At 60.1% G+C, this 11,626-nt stretch overlaps 1 protein-coding gene and 1 pseudogene across 1 annotated transcript; one reads left to right on the forward strand and one right to left on the reverse strand.

Moving 5' to 3' along the window:
- Positions 1-2,871: 2,871 nt before the first annotated feature.
- Positions 2,872-4,397, reverse strand: LOC149914662 (uncharacterized; annotated as a pseudogene).
- Positions 4,154-11,081, forward strand: ABT1 (activator of basal transcription 1). Its single transcript, XM_090126665.1, has 4 exons — positions 4,154-4,275; positions 4,392-4,642; positions 7,724-7,890; positions 10,680-11,081. The coding sequence occupies exons 2-4, from the start codon at positions 4,396-4,398 to the stop codon at positions 11,013-11,015; spliced, it is 750 nt and encodes a 249-aa protein (XP_089982791.1). The 5' UTR covers positions 4,154-4,275; positions 4,392-4,395; the 3' UTR covers positions 11,016-11,081.
- The last annotated feature ends 545 nt before the right edge of the window (positions 11,082-11,626 follow it).

Raw genomic sequence — 11,626 nt, forward strand, 5'->3', positions numbered from 1 at the left:
AATGGGGCTCTGTGGCGTCATAACTGGGATCTGTGATGTCACAATGGGGCCCTGTGACGTCATAATGGGCGCTGTGTGACATCATGGTGTGGCTCTGTGGTGTCATAATGTGGCTCTGTGACGTCACCATGAGTATTGTGACGTCATAATGGGGCGCTGTGACATCGTAATGGAGATCTGTGACGTCATAATGGGGCTCTGTGACGTCATAACTGGGATCTGTGACGTCATAATGGGGTCTGTGACGGCATAATGTGATCTGTGATGTCATAATAGGGGTCTGTGACGTCATAATCGGTGTCTGTGACGTCGTCATGGGGTCTGTGACATCATCATGGGGCTTTGCGATGTCATAATCGGGGTCTGTGATGTCATAATGGGCTCTGTGACATCATAATGGAGATCTGTGACGTCATAATGGGGCTCGGTGACGTCACAATGGAGTTCTGTGACGTCATCATGGGTATTGTGACGTCACAATGGGGCTGTGTGACATCATAATAGGGATTGTGATGTCATAACGGGGCTCTGTGACATCATAACTGAGATCTGTGATGTCGTAATGGGCTCTGTGACGGCATAATGGAGATCTGTGACGTCATAATGGGGCTCGGTGACGTCATACTGGGTATTGTGATGTCATAATGGGGTGCTGTGACGTCATAACTGGGATCTGTGACGTCATAACGGGGGACTGTGACGTCATAATGGGCGCTGTGTGACGTCACAATGGGCTCTATGACACCATAATGGGGCTCTGTGACGTCGCAATGGAGCTTTGTGACGTCATAGTGGGGTCTGTGACGTCATCATGGGGGTCTGTGACGTCATCATGGGGCATTGGGATGTCATAATGTGGCTCTGTGATGTCATAATAGGGATTGTGACGTCATAATGGGGTCTGTGGCGTCATAACTGGGATCTGTGACGTCATATTGGGCTCTGTGACGGCATAATGGGGAGCTCTGACGTCACAACTGGGATCTGTGCTGTCATAATGGGGGTCTGTGACGTCATCATGGGGCTCTGTGACGTCACAATGGAGCTTTGTGACGTCATAATAGGGGTCTGTGACGTCATCATGGGCGCTGTGTGACGTCATGGTGGGGCTCTGTGACATCACAATGGAGCTGTGTGATGTCATCTTGACTATTGTGATGTCACAATGGGCTCTTTGACGTCATAATGGGGGTCTGTGACGTCATCATGGGGGTCAGTGACGTCGCATTGGGCTTTGTGACGTCATAATGGGGGTCTGTGACGTCATAACTGGGCTCGTTGACGTCACAATGGGCCTCTGAGGTCATATTAGGCTCTGTGATGTCATAATGGGGAGCTCTGACGTCACAACTGGGATCTGTGATTTCATATTGGGGGTCTGTGACATCATAATGGGGTTTGTGACGTCACAATGGGGCTCTGTGACATCATAACTGGGCTCTGTGACGTCATAACTGGGCTCTGTGACGTCATACTGGGTATTGTGACGTCATAATGGAGCTCTATGACATCGTAACGGGGCAGCGTGATGTCATAATTGGGATCTGTGACGTCACAATGGAGCTCTGTGACGTCACAATGGAGTTCTGTGATGTCACCATGGGTATTGTGACATCATAATGGGCTCTATGACGTCATAATAGGGATTGTGAAGTCATAACGGGGCTCTGCGACGTCATACTGGGTACTGTGATGTCATAATGGGGCGCTGTGACGTCATAACTGGGATCTGTGATGTCATAATGGGGGTCTGAGACGTCATAATGGGTATTTTGATGTCATAATGGGGCTCTGTGACGTCATAATGGAGCTCTGTGACACCATAATGGAGCTCGATGATGTCATAACGTGGCTCTGTGACGTCGTAATGAGTATTGTGACGTCATAATGGGGCGCTGTGACATCATAACTGGGATCTGTGACGTCACAATGGGGCTCCGTGACACCATCATGGGTATTCTGACGTCATAATGGGTATTGTGACGTCATAATGGGCGCTGTGTGACGTCATGGTGGGGCTCTGTGACATCACAATGGAGCTGTGTGATGTCATCTTGACTATTGTGATGTCACAATGGGCTCTTTGACGTCATAATGGGGGTCTGTGACGTCATACTGGGCCCCGTGACGGCATAATGGGGAGCTCTGACGTCACAACTGGGATCTGCGATGTCATAATGGGGGGCTGTGACGTCATAATGGGATATGTGACGTCATAATGGGGCGCTGTGACATCGTAATGGAGATCTGTGACGTCATAGTGGGGCTCTGTGACGTCATAACTGGGATCTGTGACGTCATAATGGGATCTGTGACGTCATAGTGGGATCTGTGACGTCATAGCTGGGACCTGTGACGTCATAGCTGGGCTCTGTGACGTCATCATGGGTATTGTGACGTCATCATGGGTATTGTGACGTCATAATGGGGCTCAGTGACATCATAACGGGGCTCTGTGATGTCACAATGGGTTCAGTGACGTCATAAGGGGGCTGTGTGATGTCATAATAGGCATCGTGATGTCATAATGGGCTCTGTGACGTCATAATAGGCATTGTGACGTCACAATGGGGCGCCGTGACGTCACAATGGGCCTCTGTGACGTCATTTTGGGCTCTGTGACGTCATAATGGGGGGCTCTGATGTCATAACTGGGATCTGTGACGTCATAATGGGGCTTTGTGATGTCATAATGGGGCTCTGTGATGTCATAATAGTCTCTGTGACGTCACAATGGGGCTCTGTGACGTCACAATGGGGCGCTGTGACGTCACAATGGCCGCTCCAGGCCCCCCCCCCCAACCCCCCCCCCCAATTCCATAGGGTCCGTCGCTCAGCAGCAGCGCTTTATTGCCGGGGGGGGGGCGGAGCTTACACAGCGGAGGGGGCGGGGCTTGAGCGCGTCACGTGAGCCGCCAGGCCACGCCCACTTGAGGAGAGGCGCGGGGCTTTGAGCGGGGGAGTGGGCGTGGTCAGAGCGAGGGGGCGGGGCTTCAGGGGTGGAGGGGCGGGGCTTGAGCGAGGGGGCGGAGCCAAGAGCAGCAGTTGGGGGGAAAGCAGTTGGGGGGGGGGTCCCAGTTTGGGGGGATCCCAGTTCCATAGGATCCCAGTTTGGGTTGGATCCCAGTATGGGGGATCCCAGTTGGGAGTTTTCCAGTTTGGGGCATCGCAGTTCCATAGGATCCCAGTTTGGGGGTGATCCCAGTTTGGGGGATCCCAGTTTGGGGGGGATCCCAGTTCCATAGGATCCCAGTTTGTGGGGAATCCCAGTTTAATAGGGTCCCAGTTTGGGGTTCTCAGTATGGGAGATCCCAGTTCCATAGGATCCCAGTCCCATAGGGTCCCAGTTTGGGGGTGATCCCAGTTTAGGGGTGTCCCAGTTTGGAGTGATCCCAGTTTGGGGTTGGACCCCAGTTCCATAAAATCCCAGTTTAGGGTGATCCCAGTTTAGGGTGATCCCAGTTTGGAGGTTTCCAGCCCCATAGGATCCCAGTTTGGGGCTCTCCCAGTTTAAGAGGATCACAGTTTGGGGGATCCCAGTTCCATAGGATCCCAATTTGGGGGCTGTTCCCAGTATAGGGGATCCCAGTTTGGGGGAATCCCAGTTCCATAGGATCCCAGTTTGGGGGATCCCAGTTCCATAGGATCCCAGTATGGAGGATCCCAGTCCCATAGGGTCCCAGTTTAAGGTGCTCCCAGTTTGGAGGGGGTCCCAGTATGAGGGATCCCAGTTCCATAGGGACCCAGTATGGGGGAATCCCAGTTTAAGGTGCTCCCAGTTTGAAGGATCCCAGTCCCATAGGGTCCCAGTTTGGGGAATCCCAGTTTGGGGGATCCCAGTTCCATAGGATCCCAGTTTGGGGGCTGTTCCCAGTATAGGGGATCCCAGTATGGGGGGATCCCAGTCCCATAGGGTCCCAGTTTGGGAAGGGATCCCAGTTTGGGGGCGCTCCCAGTTTGGGGTTTCCCAGTTCCATAGGATCCCAGTTCGGGGCGTTGGAATGGAAGAGCGCGTCAAGTCCCGCCCACAAACCCCTCAACCAATCACCGTGGCCTTCCTCATCCAGCCCTCGGAGCCCTCGACCAATCACCGCGCTCGCTCTCATCCCGCCCGCAGAGCTTTCAACCAATCAATTTTCCCACCTCCTCCGTAGCCCCGCCCCTTTCGTAACAGCTCCGGAAACCCCGCCCCTCTCCGTTCGTCGCTTTGCGACAGCGTCGCTTGCCGGCCGGGAGCGCTTTACGGCAGCGGGCGCATAGAGGAGGCGGCGTGAGGTGCGTGAGGGAACGGCGGGGAAATGGCGGACGGGTCACGGCGGGGCCGTGAGGCCACAGGGGGGCAATGGGGGTCGCGGCGGCGTTATATCACCCCTTCCTCCTTCCCCCCACAGCGCCATGGCGGTGACGGAGCGGAGCGGCGCGGAGGAAGGAGAAGACGAGGCGTCGGCCGAACTCGAAGCCTCAGAGCCGGAAGTGGCGGAGGAGAAACCGGAAACGGAAGCGGAGGAGAAGCCACGGAAAAAACTTCCGGTACCGGGAGTTGTTTACCTCAGTCACATCCCTCCAGGTTTCGGACCCCGGCAGCTGCGGACGTTGCTGGGGGGTCACGGGGAGTTGGGCCGCGTCTTCCTGCAGCCCAGCGGTGAGTGGGGGAAACGGGGGGGGGGGGGGGTTGGGGGTCCTGGGGGGGTCAGTGGAGGGTTGTGGGGGGGGGTCTTATGGTGTCTATGGGGGGGCTGTAGGGGTCTATGGGGGGTCCTGGGGGCTTTTGGGGGGCTATGGGAGTCTATGGGGGGCTCTGGGGAGGCGTCTGGGGGCTTTTTGGGGGCTCTGGGGGGGTCTGGGGGCTTTTGGGGGGACTATGGGCATCTATCGGGGGGTCTGGGGGGGGCTCTGGGGGCTCTGAGGGCTCTTGGGGGGGCTATGGGTGTCTATGAGGGGTTATGGGGGGTCTATGGGGGGCCTGGGGGCTTTTGGGGGGCTATGGGAGTCTCTGGGGGGCTCTGGGGGGATCTGGGGGCTTTTGGAGGGACTGTGGGCATCTGTCGGGGGGTCTGGGGGGTCTATGGAGGGTCTTAGGGGCTCTTGGGGGAGCTGTAGGGGGGTCTATGGGGGGGCTATGGGTGTCTATGAGGGGTTCTGGGGGGTCTATGGGGGGTCTGGGGGCTTTTGGGGGGCTATGGGAGTCTATGGGGGGGTCTGGGGGCTTTTGGGGGGACTATGGGCATCTATTGGGGGGTCTATGGGGGGTCTGTGGGCTCTTGGGGGGGCTATAGGGGTTTTGGGGGGGGCTATGGGTGTCTATGAGGGGTTATGGGGGGTCTATGGGGGGTCTGGGGGCTTTTGGGGGGCTATGGGAGTCTATGGGGGGCTCTGGGGGCTTTTGGGGGGACTATGGGCATCTATTGGGGGGTTTGTGGGGGGCTCTGGGGGGTCTATGGGGGGTCTGAGGGCTCTTGGGGGGGCTATGGGAGTTTTGGGGGGGCTATGGGCGTCTATGAGGGGTTATGGGGGGTCTATGGGGGGTCTAGGGGCTCTTGGGGGGGCTGTAGGGGGGTTTTTGGGGGGCTATGGGCATCTATGAGGGGTTCTGGGGGGTCTATGGAGGGTCTGGGGGCTTTTGGGGGGGCTATGGGGGTTCTTGGGGAGGCTATGGGTGTCTATGAGGGGTTATGGGGGGTCTGTGGGGGGTCTAGGGGCTCTTGGGGGGGCTGTAGGGGGGTTTTGGGGGGGGCTATGGGTATCTATGAGGGGTTATGGGGGGCCTATGGGGGGTCTGGAGGCTTTTGGGGGGCTATGGGAGTCTATGGGGGGCTCTGGGGGGGTCTGGGGGCTTTTGGGGGGACTATGGGCATCTAGTGGGGGGTCTGTGGGGGGCTCTGGGGGGTCTATGGGGGGTCTGAGGGCTCTTGGGGGGGCTATGGGAGTTTTGGGGGGGGCTATGGGCGTCTATGAGGGGTTATGGGGGGTCTATGGGGGGTCTAGGGGCTCTTGGGGGGGCTGTAGGGGGGTTTTTGGGGGGCTATGGGCATCTATGAGGGGTTCTGGGGGGTCTATGGAGGGTCTGGGGGCTTTTGGGGGGGCTATGGGGGTTCTTGGGGAGGCTATGGGTGTCTATGAGGGGTTATGGGGGGTCTGTGGGGGGTCTAGGGGCTCTTGGGGGGGCTGTAGGGGGGTTTTGGGGGGGGCTATGGGTATCTATGAGGGGTTATGGGGGGTCTATGGGGGGTCTGGAGGCTTTTGGGGGGCTATGGGAGTGTATGGGGGGCTCTGGGGGGGTCTGGGGGCTTTTGGGGGGACTATGGGCATCTATCAGGGGTTCTGGGGGGGCTCTGGGGGGTCTGAGGGCTCTTGGGGGGGCTATGGGGGCTTTTGGGGGGTCTGTGGGGTTCTTTTGGGGGGTCTATGGGGGGTCTGAGGGCTCTTGGGGGGGCTATGGGTGTTTTGGGGGGGACTATGGGTGTCTATGAGGGGTTATGGGGGGTCTATGGGGGGTCTGGGGGCTCTTTGGGAGGCTATGGGAGTCTATGGGGGGTTCTGGGGGGGTCTGGGGGCTTTTGGGGGGACTATGGGCATCTAGTGGGGGGTCTGTGGGGGGCTCTGGGGGGTCTGAGGGCTCTTGGGGGGCCTATGGGGGCTTTTGGGGGGTCTGTGGGGGGCTCTGGGGGGTCTATGGGGGGTCTGAGGGCTCTTGGGGGGGCTATGGGGGGTTTTGGGGGGGCTATTGGCGTCTATGACGGGTTATGGGGGGTCTAGGGGGGGTCTAGGGGCTCTTGGGGCTTTAGGGGGGTTTTGGGGGGGCTATGGGCGTCTATGAGGGGTTATGGGGGGGCTATGGGCGTCTATGAGGGGTTATGGGGGGTCTATGGAGGGTCTGGGGGCTCTTGGGGGGGCTTTAGGGGTTTTGGGGGGGGCTATGGGTGTCTATGAGGGGTTATGGGGGGTCTATTGGGGGTCTAGGGGCTCTTGGGGGGGCTGTAGGGGGATTTTGGGGGGGCTATGGGCGTCTGTGGGGGGTCCTGGTGGGGTTTATGGAGGGTTCTGGGGGGTCTATGGGGGGTCTGGGGGTTTTGGGGGGGGCTATGAGCGTCTATGGGGGGTCCTGGTGGGGTCTGTGGGGGATCCTGGGGGGTCTGGGGGATCTTAGAGGGGCTGTGGGGGGGCTCTAGGGGTCTCTATGGGATTCTGGGGGGGTTCTGGGGGTCTTATGGTGTCTATAGGGGGTCGTGGGGGGGCAGTGGGGGATCTTAAGTTGCTGGGAGGGGTCCTGGGGGGGTTCTGGGGGGTCCATGGGGGGAGCTCTGGGGGGGTTCTGGGGGGGGTTCTGGGGGGTCTTATGGTGTCTCTGGGGGGGCTCTAGGGCTCTATGAGGGGTGGGGGGCTTTTGGGGGGGGCTATTGGTGTCTATCAGGGGGTCCTGATGGGGTCTATGGGGGTTTCTGGGGGGGGTTCTGGTGGGTCTGGGGGGGTCTGGGGGGGTCCTGAGGTTCTATGGGGGCTCCTGAAGGGGTCTTAATGTGGGGGGGGGGGGGAGGGGTCAGTATGGGGTCCTGGAGGCTTTATGGGAGGGGGGGGTCTCTTACCCCACAGCCTCCCCCCGATGAAACCCCATGGGGACGCTCTGACCCCCCCGTGATGAATCCAATGGGGCCCATTTTGAGCCCCCTCCCCAAAATTAAAAACCCCAATGCTGACCGCCGTCGTTACTCCTCCCCTCCGCCAGGGGGCGCCGTCCGTCGCCGTGGCCGGAAAGGCGCCGGGCGTTACGCGGAAGGATGGGTGGAATTTCGTGATAAAAGAGCGGCGCGTCGTGCGGCCTCCAACCTACAGGGGGCGCCCATCAGCAATAGGCCGAGGAGTCGCTTCCGGTACGATCGATGGTGCCTGAAGGTGAGACCGGAAAAGAAGGTCACGTGGCTGAGGGTCACGTGGGAAAGGGGCTGGGAGTTTTAAGGTGGAATTGAAGGGTTGTGTTGTTGGGGGCGGTCTTTTAAGGTGGAATATTTTTTTTGGGGGGAGGGGGGGGAGTTAAGGAGGAATTTATGGGGGGAGGGGGAGGGTCTTAAGGGTGATTTGGGGGGGAGGGGGGTGTCTTAAGGTAGAATTTATGGGGTGGATGGAGGTTCTTCCCTCAAGATTTCCTATAGAGCCCCCCAGGACCCCCATAAAAGTCCCGGGGCCCCCTTAGGTGCACCCAAGACCCCCATAGAGCCCCTCAGGACCCCCATAGGAGCACTCAGGACCCCATAGAGCCCCTCAGGACCCCCACAGGAGCACTCAGGACCCCATAGACCCCCTCAGGACCCCCATAGAGCCCCCAAAGACCTCTTTAGGTGCACTCAGGAGCCCCAGAGAGCCTCTGAGGACCCCCATAGACCCCCCAGGACCCCCATAGACCCCCTCAGGACCCCTATAGAGACCCGCAGGACCCCCATAGGAGCACTCAGGACCCCCACAGGAGCACTGAGGACCCCATAACCCACTCAGGACCCCCATAGAGCCCCCCAGGACCCCCACAGGAGCACTCAGGACCCCCATAGGAGCACTCAGGACCCCCATAGAGCCCCCCAGGACCCCCACAGGAGCACTCAGGACCCACATAGAGCCCCTCAGGACCCCCATAGACTCCTCGGGACCCCCACAGGAGCACTCAGGACCCCATAACCCACTCAGAACCCCCATAGAGCCCCCCAGGACCCCCACAGGAGCACTGAGGACCCCATAGACCCCCTCAGGACCCCCATAGACCCCTCGGGACCCCCATAGAGCCCCCAAAGACCTCTTTAGGTGCACTCAGGAGCCCCAGAGAGCTTCTGAGGACCCCCATAGACCCCCCAGGACCCCCATAGACCCCCTCAGGACCCCTATAGAGACCCGCAGGACCCCCACAGGAGCCCTCGGGACCCCCATAGACCCCTCGGGACCCCCATAGAGCCCCCCAGGACCCCCACAGGAGCACTCAGGACCCCCATAGAGCCCCTCAGGACCCCCATAGACCCCTCAGGACCCCCATAGGAGCACTCAGGACCCCCACAGGAGCCCCCAAGGACCCCATAGACCCCTCAGGACCCCCATAGACCCCTCAGGACCCCCACAGGAGCACTCAGGACCCCCACAGGAGCACTGAGGACCCCATAACCCACTCAGGACCCCCATAGAGCCCCCCAGGACCCCCACAGGAGCACTCAGGACCCCCATAGGAGCACTCAGGACCCCATAGACCCCCTCAGGACCCCCATAGAGCCCCCAAAGACCTCTTTAGGTGCACTCAGGAGCCCCAGAGAGCCTCTGAGGACCCCCATAGACCCCCCAGGACCCCCATAGACCCCCTCAGGACCCCTATAGAGACCCGCAGGACCCCCACAGGAGCACTCAGGACCCCCACAGGAGCCCCCAAGGACCCCATAGACCCCTCAGGACCCCCACAGGAGCACTCAGGACCCCCATAGGAGCACTCAGGACCCCCACAGGAGCACTGAGGACCCCATAACCCACTCAGGACCCCCATAGAGCCCCCCAGGACCCCCATAGGAGCACTCAGGACCCCCATAGGAGCACTCAGGACCCCCATAGAGCCCCCCAGGACCCCCACAGGAGCACTCAGGACCCCCATAGAGCCCCTCAGGACCCCCATAGACCCCTCAGGACCCCCACAGGAGCACTGAGGACCCCATAACCCACTCAGAACCCCCATAGAGCCCCCCAGGACCCCCACAGGAGCACTGAGGACCCCATAGACCCCCTCAGGACCCCCATAGAGCCCCCAAAGACCTCTTTAGGTGCACTCAGGAGCCCCAGAGAGCCTCTGAGGACCCCCATAGACCCCCCAGGACCCCCATAGACCCCCTCAGGACCCCTATAGAGCCCCGCAGGACCCCTATAGGAGCACTCAGGACCCCCATAGAGCCCCCCAGGACCCCCACAGGAGCACTCAGGACCCCCATAGAGCCCCTCGGGACCCCCATAGAACCCTCGGGACCCCCATAGAGCCCCCCAGGACCCCCACAGGAGCACTCAGGACCCCCATAGAGCCCCTCAGGACCCCCATAGACCCCTCAGGACCCCCACAGGAGCACTGAGGACCCCATAACCCACTCAGAACCCCCATAGAGCCCCCCAGGACCCCCACAGGAGCACTGAGGACCCCATAGACCCCCTCAGGACCCCCATAGACCCCTCAGGACCCCCATAGAGCCCCCAAAGACCTCTTTAGGTGCACTCAGGAGCCCCAGAGAGCCTCTGAGGACCCCCATAGACCCCCCAGAACCCCCATAGACCCCCTCAGGACCCCCATAGAGCCCCCCAGGACCCCCACAGGAGCACTCAGGACCCCCATAGGGCCCCTCAGGACCCCCGTAGACCCCTCGGGACCCCCATAGGAGCACTCAGGACCCCCACAGGAGCCCCCAAGGACCCCATAACCCACTCAGGACCCCCATAGAGCCCCCCAGGACCCCCACAGGAGCACTCAGGACCCCCATAGACCCCTCGGGACCCCCACAGGAGCCCCCAAGGACCCCATAACCCCCTCAGGACCCCCATAGACCCTCTCAGGACCCCCATAGAGCCCCCAAGGACTCCCATTGGAGCACTCAGGACCCCCATAGACCCCCCCAGGACCCCATAGACCCACTCAGGACCCCCTCCCCTAACCCCATTTCTTTCCCTCCCCCCCTCAGTACCTGCCAGGCTTCCGCTGGCCCCACCTGAGCGAACGTTTGGCCGCCGAACGCCAGGCCAGAGCCCACCGCCTCCGAGCCGAAGCAGCCCAGGCCAAACGTGAGGGGGGGTTCTACCGTCGCTGCGCCGCCATGGCCGCCCCCCCCAAAGACCCCCAGACCCCTCAGGACCCCCCAAAAGACCCCCAAACCACACAGGACCCTCAAACGGACCAACACCCCACGTGGGGTTTCACTCAACGCCCCACGGAACCAGAGATTTGGGGCAGAAAGAAGCAGCCCCCCCGGGCCCCCACCCGTCAGCTGTTGGCAAAGGTGTTCGGGGGGGGGAGGTGAAACATTTTGGGGGGAAAAAGTGATTTTAGGTATAAAAATGGCAAAAAAAAAAGGAGCTTTGTAGTGTTATGTATAGGGGGAAGGATGCTGGTTGCCATGGTAACAAGGAGAGGTGGGGAAAAGATACGGGTTGCCATGGCGCTGGGTTTGATTGACAGCTGCTGCCATAGCAACCGGGGGGTGGGTCCTAAAGGCTGGTTGCCATAGCGCCGGGTTTGATTGACAGCTGCTGCTAAGCAATCAGGGGGGCGGGCGCTAAGAAACGGTTGCCATGGTGATGAGCTTGATTGGCAGACGTTGCCATGATGCTGGGGGGGGTGCGTTCAAGGCGTTGCCATGGCAACAAAGGAAGCAGGACTCAGCAGGGCGTTGCCATAGCAACCAGAGGATGGAGCCCCCATCTGCAAGACGCCCATATCTTCCCCCACATTTACGCTCCCAACGCCCTATTGACCCCATCACCCCAAAATTCGACCCCCCCGCCCCACATCTGCCCCCGCGCCCCCTATATTTACCCCCACACTCACCAAATCTGCCCCATAACTGCCCCCTGCCCCCCACATCGCACCTCCAAGCCCCGAATCTCCCTCTTTCGCCCCATATCTGCCCTC

This window comes from Phasianus colchicus, chromosome 29 (assembly GCF_987193195.1).
Source record: "Phasianus colchicus chromosome 29, bPhaCol1.hap1.1, whole genome shotgun sequence".
Classification (NCBI taxonomy): domain Eukaryota; kingdom Metazoa; phylum Chordata; class Aves; order Galliformes; family Phasianidae; genus Phasianus; species Phasianus colchicus.

Coding starts and splice junctions, on each gene's coding strand:
- ABT1 (XM_090126665.1), top strand. CDS start 4,396: ATGGCGGTGACGGAGCGGAGCGGCGCGGAGGAAGGAGAAGACGAGGCG. Junction 4,643..7,723: donor CGTCTTCCTGCAGCCCAGCG/GTGAGTGGGGGA, acceptor CCCCTCCGCCAG/GGGGCGCCGTCCGTCGCCGT. Junction 7,891..10,679: donor ACGATCGATGGTGCCTGAAG/GTGAGACCGGAA, acceptor TCCCCCCCTCAG/TACCTGCCAGGCTTCCGCTG.